We start from the raw sequence: 22706 nt of genomic DNA, 5'->3' as shown, positions 1-22706 counted from the left end.
TTCGCGGCTTCCGGGCGGCCGGGGGCGGCGGGAGCGCGGCCGCCTCCCCGCAGCCGGCGGCGGGCGCGGCTCCCGTTCGCGCCGGGCTTTCGGTAGCGGGCAGCAGTTTTGCTTTTTAATTGCGGATTTTTGTTTTTTTTTTTTTCCTCCGGAGGAAGGCCGAGGGGGGAGACCTGCAGGGTTAGATCCTGGTTTGTAAATGTAAAGGGCTGGAGAATCGCTGATCTCCCCCCCCACTCTGCCCCAGCCTGTGTCCCTTGTGGTCCGCAGGTGGGTGGTGCCTGGACACAGAGCACAAGGACCGCACAGCCACCTCCTCTGGGGGCACCCTGCGGTGGCCGTGTCGGGGCAGCACCTGGGCTTGCGGGGTTGACAGATGCTCAGCCCTGGGAGCAAAGCCCCTGTGAAACCCCCAGCAGAGCCCTGGTCGCACATGGCTTCCCAGGGCTGGGAGCGACCTCTGCCTGAACAGACACCAGCCATCTGGCTTTGTGCCTCTGCTCCCACAGGGCTCAAATCTGGAAGATTTGGGCAAGAAGGTGGGTGCAGAGAGAGCTGGCAGGGTATGGCCCCTAACAGCCATCCACCCTGCTTGCCTTTGTTCTTTCTCCACAGCACACCTTCTGGGGGAGCGGAGACTGCAAATCTGCCGAGGAAAAACTGGGATGGTGCTTTTCCAGTGCGTGAGAAACCTCCCCCAGAAATGCCACCCAGCAGAAGGACCTAGGAACACTTCACTGCTTTTCAGTTCCACGCTTTCTTAAACCTCAGCCCCGATTTTTATAGCAAAGCATATACTAAACCATTCCTGAGCACAAAGGCACCAGAGCAGCTCTGCGCTGGATCCAGTGGGCCACAGCCTTGCAGGTGTATTTGTGTGTGTGTAGGTCTGGCCATGGTCTAACCCAACCCACCCAAAGTTTGAAAGGGCCCAGCCAGACCACCCATCCCTGTGCACTGCTGGGACCAGCCTGCAGTAGCTTCCACTCCTGGAGCTTTTCTGTCATCCTCCGTGGTGGGAATTTCTCTCTGTCCCGGTGCAGCGTGCTGGCACGTGCTCCCAGGAGTGTTCTGTGAGGTACTTGTGTGGCCAAAGGGTAGGGTTTGTAGAAAACACTTGGCTTCTGTGAATGCAAAATACATACTACAAAAACTTGGTGGGCTCACAAAGCAATGCCCTTAAACAGAGGCCCGGGAGGGATGGCTGAAAGCAGTCTGAGCTGATGGGTGTTTGAAAAACAGGAACTGCTCCTCCTGGATTTAAGCAAAGGAGGAACCTGGGCAGAGGGACCTGTTTCACCCTGTGGATCAAAAGGGATGAGGCCCCAACCACCTCATAGCATCTCACTGGCAATTACCAGCCCAATGTGCTCAGCTCAGCCCTCCCCGTCAGTGCAAGGGTGCAAAGGCTCAAGTAAATAACAGAGAAAGGCAAAACGCACTGATGTAAAATAATGAAAGTGATAAAACCAACACAATGGTGCTGAGATCCTGCCTGGCTCTCGACCAGGTGGAGTTTTGCGAAGAATCAATTTTAGATTAAAAAGGTCAATATACCATGTCAAGCTGCTTCCCTAGAAGGCAAGGAGATAACTTAATTTGTGAGCAGGTGGGAAAGGGCTGAACATTTTGTCACTTGCTCTGCTCACAACCTGCCACCCTGCCTCTGGACCTGCGGCCCTTCGCTTCTTCTTTTTTTTTTTTTTTTCATGGAAAGAAAAAAAAAAACAGATGACACGCAAATTATGGAGGAAATATTAGGAGGAAATTAAATCAGGGTCACATTATTCATTCATGGAGATGGGAGGAAGCTGTGAAGATAAGTGCTTTGATGTACACAAGACACATTGTTCGTGGAAAGCCATTCTTTTTCAATATCGCTGGCTTTTTCAAATGGAAATGGGGCACGCGGGAGATGACAGCCTGCGCTCGGCTGCCCGCTCATTAGGGGCGCAGCAGCCCCATGCTAACGCACCCCGGGCCTGCAGGCTCTTGGCTCTGCGGCAGGAGGTGCCCGGCCAGCCCTGAACCGGCTGCTGGGTTTGCAGAGGGGCCTGGAAATGCATTCTTTGGGTTGCAAGGAGGGAAGAAAGAGGTATCAGGAGGACCTTGGGTAAACTTTGGCAGGGCTGGGTGCTGGATTCGTGCTCCTGTTTACACCTGGAGGACACCAGGGTGCTTTAGCATCCCTCTGCCTGCTGGAGCCGGGCTTGCACCGATGCAGCAGATGCCGCCCATGGCTCCAGCCTGCAGCTCGTGCTGCTGCTTTTCTCCCTGCCCTTCTGGCCCTCAAAGCTGGCTGTGAGGGTCCCAGCCCCACGTGGGGGAGCAGCAGCTCCCAGCAGGGCTGGGGGCATCTCTGCGTGGAGCCTGGGCTGTGGTGGGGCTCGGCTTCCCCGGCACCTTCTCATGCTGGGAGGTGGTGGCAATGCCAGAGCCACATCCTGAACCTTGCCGCTCGAGGAGCCCGGGCACGGCATGGCCCCGCGGGTGTCACAGCCCTTCGGGGGATGTGGTGCAGTACTGGGGATCCAGCACGGGTCTCCCTGCAGACCTCATGGGGTGCTCAGCTGCGGGATGCAATTGGGAACATGACTGTGAGGTGTGGAAATGGAAACCAGCAGCAGCAGAACCACTACCCCAGGTGCTGTTTCTCTTTTCTTTATATTCTCCATTTATTATACATCCCAAAACTGCCTAAAGGACAGCTTATAATGCCAGCTCAGGGAAGAAAACATGAGCAGCTCTGCCCTGCCAGCACAGTCATTTCAAGGGTCCCCAGGACCCCAAGACATCCGCTGGGTCGTTGTCTCCTTCGGTGCATCCCTGTTGCTGCAGGAGCCAGCTGTGGGGCTGAATCCAGCCTGGCCAAGTTCTCCCTCCCCAGGCTATGAGGAGCCAGGTGGGATGAAATCCCACATGAAATCATGAAATCTTCGCCTTCAACCAAAGTGGGATGTTTTCAGTAAAAAAACCACCTGTATCCTCCGCAGCCCTTCTGCTAGAGAGAGATGTATCTGCTAGGGACCTAAACAGAGCGCACAAAAATGTTAGACTTTTAACTGGTATTTTTACTAAAAATTTCTATTCTTAGTTCGAGAAAACCAGCAGAGGACTTGTTGGTTTTCTTTTTCCCCCAAAAAATCTGGAACAGGAAGAAACCACAACACTGGCAGCTTTTGCTTTCCTTTCCCAGCCGGTGCTGCAGCCAGGGCTGCTCGGTGGCTGCAGGAAACGCTGCGGGGAGCTGCAGGACCAGGACTTGAGGCACTTGTGTCCAGCTCAAGAGTTGTTCAATACTTCCAAGCAGAGCCAAAAAATAGCCCTCAGGAAGAGAGCCAACAGCACCCGCCTTTGAGCAGACCAGCAAATATTTAGGGGGAAAAAGCACCAAATCTGTGCCCAGGGTTTGGGATCGTCCCCAGGAGAGGGGCTGTGGCAGCTCCGAGGACCCGGCTGCTGAGCCAAAGCCGAGCGGTGCCCGTGAGCATCTTTTAGCAACTTGGGCAGGAATTTACGGCGCCGAGTGGACTCTCGGAACAAGCCGAAATGATCGTTTTGGCGTGTTTATTGGCAAACAAATCTTCCAAGAGGACCCATCTATCTGGGTTACGGTGACGGGGAGAGGATATTTATTTCCATCCGTTATGCAAATCAGCGCAGGGTGAACACGTGCGAATCTCCCTGCTGCTGCCGTGCAGGCAGAGGTCACACGCAATTAAACAGGGTGGGTAATTGGGGCTCCCGCATGCATCCCCCTGCCTGGCTGCTCCTGGCAGAGATGGCCTGTGGGTCGTGGTTGGAGCCAGCATGGGCAGTGATGGAGCGCCCCAAAAGCACAATTTAGTGCCTTTAGCAGGGACTGCGTTTGTCCTTGCCACTTCGCTCAGGCTAAATCCCTCCCACGGCTGGTGGGCAGGTTAAATTTAGTGGAGCAGCCATGATACGTACACTCAAGGGCTGAAGGTCTCCTGGATCCAGGCTAATGAGCCCCTAATTAACCAGAGGATGGAGCGGCAGAGCAGCCCTGCAGGTGTGATGCAGGCGGTGGCTTTGTGAAGCTCAGCACCCTGCCAGGGGGTGGCCAGGTCGCAGCTGGGTGCTGGGACAGAGCCTGGGATGATGGATATTCCAGCCATGGGATTGGAGATGTTCCAGCCATGGGATTGTGGATGCTGCAGCACCAGGATCTGGGATGTCCCAGCCCCAGGATCCAACCCTGAGGTCAGGGATGTCCCAGTCCTGGGATGGATCAGGGATGCTCCAACACTGGGGGCCAGGATGCTGCCTGTGATGGAGAGCCCAGATCCGGGCATCGAGCTCAGGACACTGCACGCCAGCCTGGACCCAGCACCTCCAGCACAGGTACCAGCAGAGCAGCTGGCCTTGACCCCAAACCACTTCCTCCTCGTTTCACCCAGCCCCAAATCCCGACTTGGACCCCCAGGGGACACCTGGCACTGATCAAGCAGCACGTCCCCCACCCTGCCTGCGCAGGGCGAAGGGAAGGGGCGCGATGGAGCAAACCCAAGGGCAGCTCAGTGCACGGGGCACTGCGGCTTCCCCAGCCTCCTCCAGGAGTAAGCACACATCCATTTAACCACTGTTTCCCCAGTTTTAACATAATTACCCGTCAGCCTGCCAGTCAACATCAGCTCCTGCAGATCACCATTAACGGATCATTGTTCAGCCGGCTGTTATTGAATCGATATAGAAATTAAAATGCATTCTTCCCATTCTTTCTCAGTTGTCATCTTATCTCAGTGTCTAGCTAAAAGCACGGCAGATTACAGAATCCATCATCATTTAGCCTTTGTAGCTTGCAATATTCATAATTAACAAAAAAATTCTATTCAGTTTCTCATGTAATTTAATTAGTTTTCCATTAAATAGAGACTAAATATCATCTAATCCCCCAACAGAGCAAATAATTGTTTTCCATTCTTTTAGAAATTATCACTTGCGTATTGTAACTATCAAAATTCATTATGAGCCTCTGAGCAGCAATGGGAAAAGGTGTGAAAAGCGCTGGTGGAAGGACAGGGCAGCAATTAGTGAGGCAGGTGGGGATGGAGAGGGGGCGGCAGGCTCAGGGCTGCCCGTGGCTCTTTGCCACTGCTGCTCCGGGACCAGGTCGTGCCCAGCACGGGGCTCAGCAGCACCTGGTGCAGGATCCGGCCCCGTGCCCCAATCTGGGACACGCTGTGGTGCTCCAGATGCCTCATCTGCCTCCATCCAGGAGTGCCTGCTCAGGAGGACACGGGATGGGGACAGGGATGGGGACAGGGATGGGGACAGCCACGCCGTGCGAAGGCAGGCAGCAGGGCTCGCAGCCGTTTATCTGGATCATGGGACAGATTTAATTTATAGAGGAAATCTCTCAAGCAAATACGTCCCTCGGAGGAATAAACCTGTTTAAGAAAACAATTTTCTCCGTGCCCGGATTACGCCTTTAATGGCTTTCTGCTGTAGTGCCCTGGAGCTCATGCTGCTCCGGTGTGGAGAAACCATCTGCGAGTGCATGTATGCATGTGCATGGGTGTGCATGGGGGTGTGCATATGTTTGCATGCATGTGTGCATGCATGTGCATGCCTGTACACGCGGGGCTCAGCCAGCTGCAAGCCCTTTGCACGGGAGGAATTTGCCGCGGTTGTGTCCCAGCCAGCCCTGCAGTGGGTTCTGTCCCCGCGGGCCTCCAGGGTCCAGCACCAAGCCTGGGGGCCGGACCCCCACGGAGGTGGCGCGGGGCTGTGGCCGTGCTCGCTGGTGCAAGGATTTGGCTCTGCAGAGTGTGAAAGCTGCTCGGCTCCAAGTGCCCCTCTGGGGGCTGTTAGCGGCGAGAACCCCCATTAACTCGCCACCCTTCCAGCCCCCTCAGCAAATTAGATTAAATCCACAAATTGTTAGGACGGGGCCATAGCCACGGCTCGCTGGGCGCGTGTCCCATTACCAGCAGGTGGGTGCCGCTCCTAAATCAACTCTCGGCTCTCTCCGGGGGCCAGGACATGGGCAAACGCTCCCATTCATCTCCCACCTCCCTGACGCAGGGAACCGGGCCCTAATTGCGGATGGTAATTGGCAGCAGTAATTCAGATCTGTGGCCGCCTGCATCTCCCTCTTCACCCTCCGTTGGCATCGGATGTTTAGCTGACCAGCGAGGCCCCCAGCGCTGCGCAGATTTATCCTGCAGCACGCGGATGGGCACAGGGACCCCCCAGGGGCTGCAGGAGAGGGGCACCCACTTGTGCGGCGAGTCTGCTCACGCTCGGGTGGCACCGCTGGGCTCTCCCGGTCCGTTTATAGGAAGGAGATGCCCTAAGAACAAATCGGCCCCACTGCAGAGCTTGCTGGGCCCTGGCCGCCCCCTTGGGGCAGGGGGATTAGTGTTAATCCGGATCATTTCCCTGATCTGGGTCACGGCTGCACGGACGCAGAGTGGATCCGTCCGCCGTCAGCTGCTCTCCTCTTCCCTCTCCTTTCCTCAGGCAAAGCTGGAGCCAGCGGTGAGCCTCGGCAGCGTCGCTCATCCTGGAGGCCGAGGCGGGTGGAAGCAGCCGGCCGCATCCAGGCACGACGCGGGCACGAGGCGGGGGTGCGGGAGGAGGCAGCGGGGCTCCCCCTGTCACCATCAGGCCCCACCGACACAACAAAATCAGGGACTTGGGGCAGGGGGAAAGAGGTGCCCCCTCCTTGGCTTCCCCGCAGGTTCCTGGGTTGCTAATTAGGGGGAAAAAAAAAATAAAAACCACTCTTCTTTTACTTTTTTTAAACAAACACGAGTCAGGAAAAAAAGCAGTTATTACCTTGTCACCACCAGCTAAGCCCTGAGAGCCTCTCTTCCCTCCGACACTTGGGCATACGTTCAAATAAACCAACAAACCCTCTGAGGATTGCAATAAGGCCTATTAAGCGCTAACTGCGAGTGCCTGCACGTCCTGGCCGGGCGGCCCCAGCGAGGGGACGGAGGCGCGGTGTCGCTGCCCGGGCGGCTCCGGGAAGGGCTGGCCTGAGCCCCCGCGCTCCCAGCTCGATCCCCAGCTCTCATTTCCATGCGTTTCAGGGCATGTTATTTAATACTCTGCAGAGTTAAAAATAAATCTTCCCCTGCCTCCAGCTCTCTCCGCTTGGCTCTTCAGCTGGAGGGTGATTTGTTCGCGTTCACATGCATTCATTCACCGAGATCAGGCGACAGGTCCTCCCTCGGCTGCACCGTCCCCTCCCCAGCCCTGGCCTCCGCCGGTTCCCACCACGGGGACCCGGAGACAGACCGCGCTCGAGGCAGCAGCGGCTTTGCAAGGATCTCGGGGTGCAGCAGTGCCGGGTCCAGCCCCAGCAGCCAGGAAGGTTTGAGCAGGCCGACTCGTCCCTGCTGGGAGTCGGGGGAATGTTGGGAGGTGGAAGCTGAAAACGGACCAGGATCAGATCAGTTCGGTGTCATGGGAGGCGACGTGAAGCAAACCCAGAGCTCTGCCGAGTCTGGACTTGATGCTTGAGTCCTTCAACCCAGCTACAGAGAGGGTCAGTGAACGGCACGGTCACAGACGATGGTTTCCTGCGTCCCCGAGGGCCGTGGGCAGCCTGGCTGCAGAGAGCTGAAGGACACAGCGCCAGGACAGGAACCGCTCCACATCGTGGGGACAGGGCAGCGTCGCACACCCAAACACCCCCCACACTGGGGGATGTGCTCCCCTTGCCTTCTGGGAGGCGCAGCCACATTTCCAATCCCTAAAAGCTGCTCCATCCCTTCTGGCCCCGAGCGTGCCAACCGCCAGCTTTTCTCTTCTCCCCACGGTGGGGAGAGTAGGGGTGAGAAACACTCAGAATGTGTTTGTGCTTCTACTGTGCAAAACGCACCAATTTTCCACCTCTTAAATATCTGGTGGCTGCAGCAAAGGCCTCCTGATCAGACGCACACCGAGACTGCATGGGACAGTCCTACAGCTGGTGCGGGAGCATCGCACGTTTGCTCTTCATCATCCCACCCGACCTGCAGCCTTCCCCTGGGACAAGGCAGAAAGCCAGCGAGATGTGAGTAACACCTGAGCCACGGCAGCACGAGGAGGAAAAAAAAAGGGGGGGGGGAAAGGATGGAAAGTCTAACAGCTGGAAGCTGAGATGGACACGTGCAGAACAGAAATGTGTGTGTACTCTTCAAGGCCAGTTAGTTAACATCAGGCCACCACCTGCAGCACAGGGCACCTCCCTCTGCTGTGAGTGCTCAGAGAGGCTAGCGTGGCCACATTCGGCAGCCCCAAAAAGCCCCTCCTGAGCTGATGCAAGGTGCGCTCACCCCTCCTTGTCCCAGCAATCAGCCATGGGTATCGAGGTCGGGGACACCTGTGCCAGCGAAGCCCACGCAGGTCCCTGTCCGGGGAGGCCGAGCACAGATTTGGAAACGCTCAGACTACGTGGGACACACAGCTGAGCAGGGAAGGATGGGGATCAGCCAGTGGGGAAGGAACTTAAATTGCTGGAAGGGAAATTGTTTTCTCCCACAGCAAGTCTTGACGTCCACCAAAAAATAAACTGGTGGACAACAGTGGTGGAAATAATTGGTAAATACATAACATACATCGAACCTGCCTGAGGGCCTGCTACCATCCTTGCTGCTCAGCCAGGGCAAAGAGAAAGGCAACCAGGCTGGTTCCTCAACTGCTGAGCCATGAATACGCTGTGCTTGCCATACAACTCCCTCCTTTTACATTTATTTATAGCAGAAGGCTGGTTGTACTCAAAACAAGAAAATAGGATTCAGCAGTAGCCTGATAATTATTTCCAGTGTGGTCATTTTTATTGCCATGAATAAAAAATAAAGCTGCTCTTCTGAAGTTAAAGAATATGGCTTCCCTGGGTTATATACGAGTGTGGGCCTTGATTTAGCACTGTACAATAGAAAAGTAAAACAGAACAATAAATACCATCCACACAGTTCTTGTAAAAAGCTGTCTATTTCAGTTTTGACCATATAAAAACAACCAAGAGAAACTGGACAGGGAATATACAAGCCACCGATGGAATTTAAACAAATTGTACAAATTTCAGGTGATTTGGGTAAGGGCTTAGTGGTCTGTTGTACAGCCAAAATCAAAATCTCTTCAATTCTAAATTTTCCTGCTTCCCAAAGAAGGGAAAAAAACCAAAAACAAGCTGTACAGCAGGACCACGCAGACATCGCAGCCTGCAGAGAGGGCTGCTTGGCTCATCAAGCTGCTTCAACATTTTCCCTTTACCGCAAGTGTGAGAGGGGGCTGGCACCGGTGAGAAGCAAGTCAATCCTACTTCTGTAAACCAAAGACTTCAAGGGCACGAATCACACCGTCTTCTCAGCTTCACTGGATCTCCCCCATATACAGCCGTTTGTCACTGGACGCAGAGAGTACTGCGAGAGAGGAGGAAGGGAAGAGAGGCATACAAAAATTAAACAGAACAGTCTGAGAACTCCACTGACGGCACGCCATTTGGATTTAACTACTCATTTCTCCCACTGTAAGCTATCCATAAAGCCCAATTTCATTTGCTCCCCAAAAATGCTTCACTGGATTACCGCTCTGACACCTCACCACACGCTGCACGTTCTGGCTGCCGTTCCCCTCTCCCAAGACAGACACAAAGGCACGCCGCCCGTAACGTCTAAGCATTAAAACAGTAAAGAGAGGCATATAAACACGCTGTTAACGCTCTCAAATACCCTGCAACGCTATTTTCTCTGCAAGGGGTGTTCAGATTGCGACTCAGGCGCGGCCAGCAGGACCACATGCCACTAGAGGGCACAGGCTCGCTGGGAAAGCTCAGTTGGGCTGCTATTATTTATCAGAAGGGCGGCAAACTGCAGTTGGCTCTCGGCTATAACGAGACACTGAGCAGCCCTAATCCGGAAAAGGCTCTTGAGGGGATTCAACACCCAAGTGTCGAGGTAATGACAACCCCATCGGGGAAGCGCTGTTCTCGACACTGACAACTGTTTCTTTCAAGTCCATGCGAGATCTGGGGGGGTTTGCGTGAAGCTCGCAGACCGATGTCTATAATCGTGCTCTCTGGGTGCTCTTCCACGCAGCTGAGTGTTGTGGGGTGGGTGGAGCGAGTTACAGGATTAACGGTCCCAGATGTTAATTGGGATCCGCCGCTGAACTCGCGTGCAATGACTGGATGGGTTTTTAATTTTTACTTTAAGATGAGCGATTGATTCACAAAAAGGAGCTCAGCGGAATACGATTACAAACAATCCGCTCCAAACTGAAGAGGAGAGATTGCTCTGCTCTTCCAGCACCGCCTCTGATCTGAAGACAGAGCAATGAATAACCAAGGAACAAGCCCATAATTCACTGCCCTGAATCCCCACCCCCAGGCTGCTGCAGAGACTGTCATCCTCGGCACCACCGAGCTCTTGGCTTCGCTTCAGGGCTGACTTGTGCCAATTTTTGGCCGAAGCAGTGTGGTGACCTGGCCGATGGTGCAAGTGTTTCTATAGAAACAAACAGTGCCCCACGGTCCTGCCCCGGCCACAAACTGCGCTAAGGAACTGGTACCAAGGCTGGTCTCAGCTAATGCTCCGTAATTGAAAGAGCTCCAAAAATGCCACTGAGAGCACCTCCTCTTCCGCCACTGGTACGTAGTGCCGCTCCTTCACCCTGGAGCAGGACATCTCTGGAACGGTGATAAAAAGGACTGCACAAAGAGCCTTGTTTGCTTCTTACACCTTCTGTGAAAGTTAGAGACCCTGGGCTGACGACAGACTTCCAGGTTTCTACAACTGTCACGATGTGATCAGTAAATTCATGGTTATAAGAAACCCTAGTACCAAAAATATTTTGGGAAGTCCTGGACAGTGGCAGTAGCTCACGGCCACCCACGGCTCATGAACAGGCCATACCACCACGGGCCAGAGCTGCACTGCTGCTCACCCAGGTCTCCATCTGGGCAGGACACACGGGTGGGGTAGAGCCTCTTCACTCAGCCCAGGCCCCAGCTCCAATGGATGCCCACAATGTATGCTCCCTTTGTAGTCCTGAGCTACGGATAACACCTTCCCCCAGGCCTGTCCCTGACACTCAGGGCACTCGGCCAGTTTTTGAGCTGTTTTCTGGAGGACCAGCTCAGCCAGCCCTGGAACTATTTCCCCAGCTGACCTGATTCGGGGAGGACTTACTGATAGGCTCCTCTGGATGGAAAGCCAATTCGTTCACCGACCCAGCATGGCCTGGCAGCTTGTACAAAATCCTCCTGGATGTGGTGTCCCACACGTAGACGAACCTACAAGAGAGTCATGATGAGAGCAGGCGTTTCTAAAGGGAAAGAAGCCGCCTCCCACACCAACGGCTGCTTCCTGCAACGGTTCACCACCCAGGCTGTAATAACCACAGCTGTTAGCGTGGATAAACAAGGAGCCTGTCAGGAGCAAAACGCTGCGCTGCTGAATTCAGAAGAGCAAAGGTCTGAGCAGGTAGGAGCTAACACGCCAGCTCTGTGCTAAAAGCCTCTGCTGTCACAGCACTGCGGCACCATCTCATCCATTGCGGCACGGAGATGGATGAGGCCACAGAGACCCTCGGCACCGCAGCCGTACAGCGGGCTAAGGGACAAAAGAAGCGTCAGGAGAGGGGAGGACGCCTCTTACTCTTGCAAATACCTGCCTGCAAGCCCAGTGGTGGCTCCCAGTTCAGGCAGACAAGCGCTTAGGAGGAGCCTGGGTGCTCCCCCCCCAAGTCCCCGCTACAATGCCATCCCCTCCCAGCCAACAACCTGTATATATGGATTTCTTCCTGCTGGGCCATTAAAGTCATAATTCACTTCTGAGCATTTATTAGGGGGCTGATCAGATTGCATCGAGCCCTTTGATTGATCTCCTCCGGGTCCCTGCGCCGCACCGCAGCCGGGTGCTGCCCGCGTGCCTCACCTTGGCTGAAGGACAGCGCCAAGACACCGGCGCTCCTCACGCAGCGGGTCAGAAATAAACCGCTGGCACCAGGCACCATGCAGCCCTCAGACTATTCTTATCCATGGCCTCCGAGTGGGGGAAAACGGCACCTTTCTGCTAGCCACACAACGCAGCCCGTTCCCCCGGGGGTGTCCGTCACTGCCTGCACGGCGCGGCGGCCGCCTGGCAGCTAGCACTAGCTCCACCGGGGAACAAAGCGATGCTCTGACCCGTTATGGAGAGCTTCCGTAGGAGGGAGAGGCTTTTTTTATACATCAGAACGGGAAGAGCTCTGAGAAATGCACTACAGCCAGGCAAGGTGACGCTGTATTCCACCCGCACAGCCTCCTTTCCAAACTTAACAGCTTCGCCACACGAAACGTCGTTTGTTACAAGGTTCACAGCTCTTCAAAAAAAAATCAGCGGCTTGGGAAAGCTGCCAGTGCTGGATTACACTCATACTGCCTTCTCGCTTTGCTCTTTAGGTAGGTGACTGGCATCTAAAAACAAAATCTGTCGGGGGGCAGAAGGAGAAAGGGGCAGAGCAGTAACTGGCCGCCTCAGCGCGGGGAGCAGCTCTGCCGACCTCACGCTCCTGAGGCATCGCCGCGGCCGCTTACAGGGGGCGCTGCACAGGGTGAGGGCATGAGGGGCAACCAGGCGAGAGTAAAACACGTGTAAAAGCCACCTATAACGTCACATTTCCTCCGAAGGCAGGTTGCTGCAAACGCCACTGCACATCACCACGTCTCTGCCGCCTGAATTCAAACGTGCTTGGGATCAGCGGCCCCGTATCGGCCCCGCACGTAACCCAAGCTCTGAACGCCAGCTTGGGGTGGGACCAGTGCCACCAGCAGGGAGTGCCTCCACTTCACCTCACCCGCTCCTTCCCGTTGACAGCGCTTTGCAGATCTGATGAAGGACGAGATTCGTTTTAACAATTAGGCCTCTCTTCTGGTTGGAAGAGAAGTGAGCTGCTTTGCTGCCCCAAAAAAGCACCGAATCCCTCACAGCACTTGTTGGTAAGGCAGAGAGGACACCGACACCAGCACAGGGCAGACGTGCTTTGTTACAGGCTTTCATTTTCAGGCCGGTGCTATTCTTTGGATTTTCTTGAAACGTGTGAAAAGGAAGAATGAAACCATCCCACTTACGTCGCGAATATCATTTAAAGCAGCATTTCTCCAAGCACGACTATTTCATCTAGCAGGTAAGAGCTGTATCTGATGCTTTCTCAAAGCATTCTGCTGTAATGTATTTTCTGTGGCATGGCAGAACAGGAAAGCACTTTAAGTAGCTGGTTTTAGAAAAAAACCTTCTGAAGGGCTCACAGAGAAAAAAAAAAACAGGTAATTGTCCCTCCAACACAAACACACACACACTCCACATAATGCAGAGAAACAGAGTAACTATTGGGGAATTACTTCTTACCCAGACACATGAAATGTTTAATCTTGCTTTGCTTTCCCAGCAGATACTCCTCCAAAAAAAATTAAAAACCCAGGGGTAGCAGAAAGATTTGGAGTGGCCTCATCTAACCTGCCCTGGGACCTGACTGTGTGCTCTTCACAACGAAATTTCACAACAAAGTTGCTGTCAGACCACAGAGCTACAGCAGCATCTGCAGGACTAACCTAATGGCCCAATATTTCACGCCACGCTTCAGCGTGTCAGGTTGCCCGCCCTGGGACCTGCCACAGCATCGGCGCATTAACAAACAGGTATTCATCACCACGTGCACTGCTGCTGCAGCCCAGCGGGACTGGAAAGAAGGGTCACGTCTCAGCCACCCGTCGTGACAGCCAGCCCCACTATATCTGGACAGTAAGAACTCAAGTTCTTCCTATCCTCCATCAGAAGCTCATTAATTTGCTGATTACCGCTGCTTGGACGCTGGCCTGCAGGAATTCCTGTCTCGATGTCACCGAGAGTGCATCTGGATTTGCTCCAGTGGGGACTGTATCCTTCACGGCGACCTTCAGTGTCTGGCACAGCCCCTCTGTTGGCTTCCTCCCTCTACCCAGTTTAATCCTTGGTAACCTTGCTTTACAGAATCTCTGATTTACAAGTCCAATATACGCTAATTTAGGCAGATCTATTTCCTCGCGCTTGTTAATTAAAGCGAGGATTACAAATGATCCTCGGAACACCACTGGTGCTCCCTGCTAGCTGCCACGCAGCACTCTGACTGGTATTTGTGGTCAGCACAACCCCGGCACCACTTCTCTACACTCCTGCTTCTAGAAGAGTCTCATGCGAGTCTGCTGGTACGACTGCAAGAGCCCCGGTCTACTGCCAGCTACGCTCCTGTCATCTGCTTGTCCATCTGTTGGACGCAGAGACTGAACGTAAGCAGTAATGGAGCTCTCTAGAAGGCTTCTGACAATAAGAAGAAGGATTTTACAACTATATAGTTCTCCTCCGCTGATGCAAAGGCAATATAAACACTTCAGCACTATAATCGCTGCAGACAATGCTCGCAGAAGACTGCAGGGAGTTGTTTGGGCCTTCGCACCTCCCTGTGCAGTTCTGGCTCTTAATGTTAATTTTAGAGATGATCCAGCTCATTTCAGGTGCGATTGCAGAACAGTTTGGGACTGACGGTAACAGAGAAACACGGCGGTAACTCACCTGTCAGCGGATCCCCCTGCTATCTTACTTCCATCCGGGGACCACGAGCACCTCAGAAGATTCTAAAATAGAAGAATGCACACAGATCCATTTCCAAAGGAAGATTTAGCTTTTCCCTTCCCCTTGCAATAAAATCACCAAGAGACTTTAAATATCATGAGCACCACTATAATGATCTCCCTTTGGAAGATAAGAAGGTAATTACAGATTTTATTTTATTGCTGGAAACATCCAGTGTCTTGTTATTTTACACAATGTAGATAGTAAATGCAGGAAATACTTAATTTACAGCTAATTATAGCTGAACTGAGCTAAGAAATTTTGTTACTGCGGCTTTAATTAGAATCCGACTTTGTGCATTAATCTTTCTTTGAATCCCTAGTAGTCTTTCTGGTTTAAACTTGAATTTAAAAAACAATTTACAGAAAACTTAATAGACAGGGGCAGCATTTTATAAACAATACTCTCTCAGTCTGTAGCACACTCACCTTTTCAAAATTATGCACGTTCCCCTGGAAAATCTTTACACATCTCTCTTTGGGGGCAAATGGTCGCACGTCCCAGATGCGAACTGCAACAGAGAGCTCACAGTAATTAGCTGGATGGCAGAGGGATGGGGGCAAGGTCAGCTTCTAATGATCAGAGACCCGGTCACATTCCTCGCTCTCTTCATAAATAGGTTTCCAAAGAAGCAAAAGGAAGGTAGCAGCTTTCCTCTTGCAGGAAGCTTTGATATAAAAGGTAAAATGCAGAAATTTATAACGGTATCAAGATCACTGCCAACGGGAAGGGAAAAATCCCCAACAACTATTAAACAAATGAGCCACCGCCTCCTTACATGAGCATTTGCTTTACGATAATACGTTTTGTGATCACAGTTCTAATAGATCAGCTTTGCTGAGCACCCATATGCAGGAGACAGAGAGTTTGGAAACAGCACCGGCATCCCCTGCTGCGAGGAAGCAGCCAAACCAACCTGACAAAAGCAAGACCAAGATTACATTCAACTGCCTGTGCAAGTAATTTGTGCCATGGCTCAAATCCCTCTTGCCCGTTGGAAGACATGACAAACCTCTCTGATACAGCTGCTCCCTCTCTGCAAAGCATGCAACTGTCATCACTGCAGCAACAGGAATTCAAACTTTATCTGTGGAGCTCATCTCCCCTGAGCCACCCCCACGTCTGACTCTTATTTTTCTACGCTGAACAATTCAAGCTGTTCCTTCCTAAATGCCACACACGCGGCTACCCAAAGGCTAGCAGGAGAGGGCAGGGGCTGACAGCTGTCTGCACAGCTGCGCTGTCACGTTCAGCAGGAGGTACCTGTGTTGTCCATTGCGTTAGAGAGCAGGTAAGAGCCTTCTGAACTCAGACTGAGGCCTGTCACCGAGTCTGCGTGTCCTCTCATCGTGTACGTGAGCTTGTTCTGGCGAAGGTCCCACACCTTTCAGACAGCGGACACAAAATGGCAGCTTAAAAGGGTAGCCAAGACCATCAGAAATACCGTTTCCAAACCATTTCATACAAGTACTGATCAGTCATCTGATGAAATCAGCTTTCAGTTTCAGTTGGGTGGGGTCTCAATGGCTAAAATATAAGGCTATGATTTTGTGTGTTGTAGGAAAAAGAAAGGATTTGCCCTTTAGAAGGCTTCTTACTTAACGTGTCCAACTGCGTTAGCAGCAAGGAGGCAAATTACAGCTGCCCCATGCATGCAGGAATCCCCTTCAATGTCGCTACAGCTCTCCCAGCTCCCAAATTCCACTGACCATGGCACAGCGCAGCAGTTGTCAAAGCCCCAAAATTTCATGCTGTTCTTTCCCCAAGAGTTAACGGCCGTTCACGGGGCAGTCAGAACAGATGTCCTTTCAGTGCTACACTTAGCGATGGCCTTCTGACAAGAACATGCTCCCCATGCCTTAGGTAAGACTGGAGCCTGAGGCTAAAAAGACAGCAAGACTGACTGAGCTGTGCAGCTATCAGGAGAATCTCAGCTACCAAATGAATGAAACACTGAGCGTGCTCTTAAATAAGAACTTTCCACAGTAGCAGGTGACAAAGTAAATTACAACAGCATACTGGAGCAGAGGGCAGGGAGTTGGATGTGTCACCAGATTTTCTTTAGCCTACCTCATATATGGCTCTAGAGCTTCTGGGAGAGGCAGCGACTGCCAGAAGAGCACGCATACCACCTCAGCTCCAGTGTGACAGCAGTGCTAAGATGCGTGGCCAGGAATGCCAGGGCTGCCCAGCCAGTCACGTGGCAAACAGCCCTGAAACAACTCCCTCAGAGTTTCTTGGCCTCAGATCAAGACAGAGGTTGGACACGGGAGGCTGGCACAGTTCTTGTGACCGTAAAAATCGACCAACAGCCTTCCACATTTGTCCTTGACCAACGTGACATTTTGCACGCTGTTACAAGAGATTTCTGATGGGATGGAAAAGGTGAGCACGGCTGGAAAGGCACACGAGGACGCAAACATCATACCTTAATGTCGTTGTCAATGCCTCCAGATATGATCTGATCGCTGGTGTCGTTGAAGGTTACAGCCAAGACCTGGTATGTGTTCTGAAATGTCTGGACGGCTGCTTTTTTCCTGATATCCCACAGCTAAAAAGACACGGTGGTTATAAAGCTTACATAGAGATATTTAACAATAAAATTACAAAAAAAATTACAAAATTGCACATATACTTTGCAGAGACTCAAACCGCTCTGCTAAAATTCACTTTTAAATCTCAAAAGATCTCTACAGAAAACACAGTAGAAGGCTGGTGTGATTAAGGCATGTGACTTTCCACGTTTAAAGCAAGAATAGGAGGAAAGAACGCAGTTCATAAAAGATTTCAGTAACTGCTTGCCATTTTCATGTTTTGTTAACCTGATTTAGTAGAAAAAGTACCACTGAGTAGAGCAATCTTGTTAACCCCCATCCAAAAAATTACAGAAGGAGCAAGCACATTTCATTTTTAAATCGAAGGTTTTCGATCACAAAACTGTAAGATCAAACAAAGTGTGAATTTAGCCAATTTAAATGGGAAGAACATGAACAACTCTTTCAGAGATCCCACCTTATTTTCACTCTAGACTATCTCCACACACAACATACCGACCTTCACTGTCCCATCGTCACTGCCTGTACAGACAAGCTGGGGTCCTCGCCTCGCTGGGTAGCAGGAGTTGACGAATGAGGTGTGGCCCTTCAGCCTCTTCACTCTCTCTCCAGTCTCGCTGTCCCACACGGCCACCGTCTTGTCTGTGGATGCTGAGAAGAGCATGCTGTGGAGAAGAATCCCCGTGAGCTTCTCTATTTCAGAAGCATTGCTCCCATCCCAGCTTTGCTACTCTCTAGTCCCGAGATCAAAGCTTGAGATATCAGGTGGGAATACGTCGTTGAATCATAGAATCATTTAGGTTGGAAAACTTAAGATCAGCAAGTCCAGCCACCGCCGAACACTACCAGGTCCACCACTGAGCCACGTCCCTTAGCGCACACCCACACGACCCAAATACCTCCAAGGATGGCGACCGCCACCTCCCCGGGCAGCCTGTTCCAGCGCCTGACCACTCTTTCTGTGTAGGAATTCTTCCTGATATCCAAGCCAAACCCCTCCTGGAGCAACTTCAGACTGTTTCCTCATGTCCTAGCACTCGCCACTTGAGAAAAGAGACCAACACCCTCCTCGCAGCAACCTCCTCAGATAGTTGTGGAGTGACAAAGTCTCCCCTCCGCGTCCTTCTCTCCACACTAAGCCACCCCAATTCTCTCAGCTGCTCCTTGCATGTCTTTTCTAGTCCCTTCGCCAGCTTCACTGCTCTTCTCTGCAGTGAGGGACCAAAACCGAACACAGTGCTTGCGGTGCGCTCGTACCAGCACCAAGGACAGAGGGACAACCACTTCCCTGCTCCTGCTGGCCCCGGGGCTATTTCTGATGCGGGTCAGGGTGACGTCGGCCTTCCTGGCCACCTGGGCACACTGCTGGCACCCCCAGGTCCTTTTCAGAGGGGCAGCTTTCCAGCCGCTCTTCTCTAAGCTTCCGCTGCTGCGTGGGGTTCTGGTGACCCAAGTGCAGCACCTGGCATTCGGCCTTGGTGAAGGACACGAGATCGGACTCCGCCACCAATCCAGCCTACCCAGCTCCCTCTGCAGAGCCCTCCCGCCCTGAAAGGCTCCCACCCAACTTGCTGCCCGCAAACTCACTGAGGGTGCACCTGATCCCCTCGCCAAGACTGTTGACGCAAACGTTAAAAGCGGCCCCAATACTACCGAAAAGTTCAACGCCCAACTTCAGAGAGAAACGTGGAGTTTCAGCGCAGGCAGACTGACGGCGGGACAGCTATAGCGGAGGTGCTCCCACCAAACCCAATTTCTAGAGATATACCTACACGTGTATTGGTTTTCTGCCTCCTCAGACCCTGGCTGGGATGACAAGACAAGAAGGAAAAACCAGCAACCTCTCGGTTCAGCTGCGGTGGCGGAAGAGCCTTCCAAAGTGACAAATTACTCCCGTGTTTTCCTTCCCTCCCCAGCCAACCGTTTCCCACACAACCAACGCGAGTGTTCAGGTTTCTGCCGACTGAAATCAAGGGCCCTCGTGGGTCGCAGGTGGCCGGGCCAGTAGAGCAGGCGCCACTCATAACCCAGGAAAGCCACAGCACGAGCGTTTGCTGCGAGGGCCAGTGGCCGAGCAGGGGGAACGAGGAGGCTCCGCGAGGGGCCGCGGCCAGCAGAGGACACCTTCCCTCAGGAACAGCGGCAGGAACGCGTCGGCGTGCCACCCACCTGCCGTCCGTGTTGTAGTGCAGCTCCATGACGGCCCCGCTGTGCCCCTTCAGGGTTGCGTAGTTGTCGCAGTCCCCGTAGACGTTCCACAGCACTAAGAGGAAAGGGAGAGGGAGGCAGGGGGTTGGAACTGGATGGTCTTTGAGGTCCTTTACAACCCAAACCGCTCTATGGAAGGGCAAGATGCGTGGAGCCACGCCTGTGCTGCGCGCGGAGCGATTCTCCAGAGCTCCCACGGAACCACAGCCGCCACCACCTCAAGGCCAGGGTGATGCACAGCAGTAAGGCAGCACCACGTGGAGCCCCAGAAGAAGAGACTCCGCTTGAAGCTGATTGACAGCTTTAGATCAACTTGATTTTATTAATAAGCCGTCGGACCTTCACCTCAGCAAGCCAGGGCATCGGTAACTGTGCCTGCAGGGTGCCGCCGCCCAGCACAGACCCACGGCGACCTCTGCGAGGGCCTTGGGAGGACCGCGATGAGCTGGGCGGGCGGCCAGCCCCACGCTCAGCACCGCCCCTGCGCCCCTCATGCTCAGGACCCCAGCTGACGCCTGACGTGAAGCCACCCCCCAGGGCTGTAGAGGCCAGCCTCCCGACAAGCTGAAAGCCCCTGGGGCCTGGCCTGCTGTCACACAAGCCCGGGATGGCCAAGGGTGGCAGGGACCTCTGGAGATCATCCGGTCCAACCCCCCGGCTGAGCAGGATCACCCGGAGCACCTTGCGCAGGATGGCGTACAGGCGGGTTTTGATTATCTCCGGAGAAGGAGCCTCCGCAACATCTCTGGGAGCCTGTCCCAGTGCTCTGTCACCCTCCCAGTAAAGAAGTGCCCCCTCATATTGAGCCGGAACCTCCTGGGCTTCAGTTTGTGCCCGTTGCCTCTCGTGCTGTCGCTGGGCATAGCTGAAAGGAGACCGGCTCCATCCTCTCGACACCCTCCCCTCAGATATTTACATACATTAACGAGCTCTCCCCTCAGTCTCCTCTTCCCCAGGCCAACCAGGCCCGGCTCTCCCAGCCCGTCCCTGTACCAGAGGTGCTCCAGTCCCCTCATCGTCTCCACAGCCCTTCTCTGGACCGGCTCCAGCATCCCCATGTCCCTCTTGCCCCCGGGGCAGCCCGGGACTGGCCGCCCCGGCCCGGACCCGCCGTACTCACGGATGAGCCTGTCGAAGCCGGCGGAGGCCAGGGTGTTGCCGCCGGGGTGGAACTTGCAGCAGTACACCTCCCCCTCGTGCCCCGACAGCAGCATGATGGGCGCCTGCAGCGAGGAGCAGCGCGGCGGGCCCTGCGGGGGGGCAGCAGCAGCCAGTTGAGGGGGCAGCGAGGAGGAACAAGAGAGCCAGCACCCCCCCACACCGAGCCCCCCAGCGCCTACCGAGCTCCCCCTGACCCCTCTTAGCCCCCCCAGCCCCCCCTTCTGCGACACCCCCGAGCATCCCAGCCCCCCTTTTCTCTGCTCCCCCCGACGCCCTGAATGCCCCCAGCTCCCCCGAACCCTTCCCCAGCCCCCCCGCCACCTCAAGCCCCCCCCAGCCACCTTTCCTCCAGCCCCCTCAAGCCCCCCCAGCCCCCCTTCCCCTGACCCCCCCGATCCCTCCCAGCCCCCTGAGCCCCCCTTCTCCCAGCCCCCCATACCCCTGACCCCCCCAGCTCCCCCCAAACCCCCCAGCCCCCCGATCCCTCCCAGCCCCCTTCCCCCAGCCCGCCACCCCACCCCCCAAGCCCCCCCCAGCCCCCCTTCCCCTACCCCCCCAGCCCCCCCACCCCCCCAGGCCCCCCATAGCCGCCCCCCGATCCCTCCCAGCCCCGAGCCCCCTTCCCTCAGCCCCCCCGCCCCCCCAGCCCTTTCGAGCCCCCCCAGCCCCCCTTCCCCTACCCCCAACGACCCCCCCAAGCTCCCTCGACCCCTCCCAGCCCCCCGAGCCCCCTCCCCACAGCCCCCCCACAGCCCCCCCCGCCCCCTCAGGCCCCCCTCAGCCGCCCCCCGACTCCCCCCCGCCCCCTACCGCCTGCAGCAGCGCCCCGGGGGCCGCCTGCCCGGCCCCCCCGGCTCCCCCCCCGGCCGCGGGCGGCTCATGGCGGGGCCGCTTGGCGGGGCCGGGCACGAGCGCGAGGTCGGGGCCGGGACCGGGGCCGGGACCGGGGCCCGGGGCAGGGCCCGGAGCGGGGCCGGGGGGGGGCCCAGGCGCGGGGCCCTTCCGCTTCTGCTGCTCCAGCATCGCCGCCCGCCGCGCGCGCCCGCCCGGCCCCCCATTGGCCAGCCGCGCCGCCTCCCGCGCCGCCCATTGGCGGAGAGCCGCAGGAAGGCCCGCCTCCTCTCGACGTCCCCTCCGGCGCGCGGCGGTGGCGTCGACGAAGCGGCGCCGGGCCGCCGGGCTCTCCCCCGGCGCGGATTGGCCGCGCCGAGTAAGGCGGGTGGATCCCATTGGGCAGCGCTTGGCGCCTGCCAGTATGGGGCTCAGGGATTGGCTGGGTGGAAGGGAGGGCCTGGCGGGTGAGGGCGGGGCGGAGGCGGCGAAATGGCGGCGGCCGGGGGCGGTAAGCGGGGGGTGCGGGTCGCTCTCGTGCCTTAATTAATGAGCGAGCTAGTTAATTGATGAGCTGGTTCTCTTTAAGGTGCCGTTGGTGTTGGGGTGAGCGTGCGGTGAGGCGAGCCGCGAGGCTACGGAGGGATGGAGGCGCTGCCCGAGCTCTACGCCATCTTCCGGGGAGAGGTGCGGGGTGCCGCGGGCTCTGAGGGGGCCCTGGGGGGGGGGTCCTGGGTGGGGGTCCTGGGGCCGTCTCTGTGCTCAGTCAGCCCCGAGGTTAGGGGGAGCTTCGGCGTGAGGTTGCCCCTTGCACTCCTGCGTGTTTATCGCATTAATTCTACAGAAAAATCACCTTGTGGTGTGCTTCGGCGTCCCGTGGGGGCGTTCAGAGGGTGATTTCTGTCCTTACCTGTGCTGTTCTTTTTTATCTCTTTAAGTAGCAGAGCGTGCGGTTGGGATTACACCGATACAGTCAGTGGTTTTGTATGTTGAGGTCTCAGCCCGGAACAAGGCATTTTGTAGAAGGAAACTCCTTTGCCTTCCATCTGTGACGCAGAAGTTCACTGCCATAGTTAGAAAATTATTTTAATTCTCCAAGAAAAAAATATAGGAAATTAACTTTCAATTGCATAATGCTTTACGTTATTTTCTTATAACTGTTACAATGAACTTAAGGCTTAAAGGCAGGAAAGCAATGGGCTTTTTGTGAGTCAGTTTGCTGTTAACAGAGGCTGACTGTGTGTTGCTGGATTCAGGACCCCTTTCCAATTCTCGGTATGTCTCATGCTTTGACTTTATCGGTCTGGGCTGAGACTTGGAAAATCACGGTGAGGTGTGGAGCTGG

At 54.9% G+C, this 22706-nt stretch overlaps 2 protein-coding genes and 1 long non-coding RNA gene across 8 annotated transcripts in view; 2 read left to right on the top strand and 1 right to left on the bottom strand.

Annotated features, from left to right (window-relative positions):
* The first annotated feature begins 85 nt into the window (after positions 1-85).
* LOC310886182 lies at positions 86-9147 on the top strand. Its single transcript, XR_014575230.1, has 2 exons — positions 86-539; positions 616-9147. It is a non-coding gene; the product is annotated as an uncharacterized lncRNA (long non-coding RNA).
* On the bottom strand, positions 8931-21775 carry SNRNP40 (small nuclear ribonucleoprotein U5 subunit 40). Its single transcript, XM_083810404.1, has 10 exons — positions 21341-21775; positions 20490-20619; positions 19331-19424; positions 17661-17826; positions 17035-17157; positions 15870-15990; positions 15035-15117; positions 14547-14608; positions 11148-11251; positions 8931-9380 (listed from the first exon to the last, which is right to left on the bottom strand). The coding sequence occupies exons 1-10, from the start codon at positions 21758-21760 to the stop codon at positions 9331-9333; spliced, it is 1353 nt and encodes a 450-aa protein (XP_083666530.1). The 5' UTR covers positions 21761-21775; the 3' UTR covers positions 8931-9330.
* The window catches only part of ZCCHC17 (zinc finger CCHC-type containing 17), a 15657-nt gene continuing 14721 nt past the window's right edge, over positions 21771-22706 (top strand). For 4 of the 6 annotated variants that reach the window (XM_083810405.1, XM_083810407.1, XM_083810408.1 and 1 more), the window contains exon 1: positions 21771-21872. In XM_083810405.1, coding sequence (XP_083666531.1) covers positions 21786-21872 — 87 coding nt within the window. In that variant the 5' untranslated portion in view covers positions 21771-21785. Of the gene's footprint in view, positions 21873-21950; positions 22049-22706 lie in introns of all 6 variants that reach the window. The other 2 variants (XM_083810406.1, XM_083810410.1) reach the window with 2 other exon arrangements.

The sequence above is a fragment of the Anser anser genome (assembly GCF_964211835.1).
Source record: "Anser anser genome assembly, chromosome: 24".
Lineage (NCBI taxonomy): Eukaryota > Metazoa > Chordata > Aves > Anseriformes > Anatidae > Anser > Anser anser.
The sequence above is the reverse complement of the archived record's forward strand: the minus strand, read 5'-3'. Positions and strand labels throughout refer to the sequence as shown.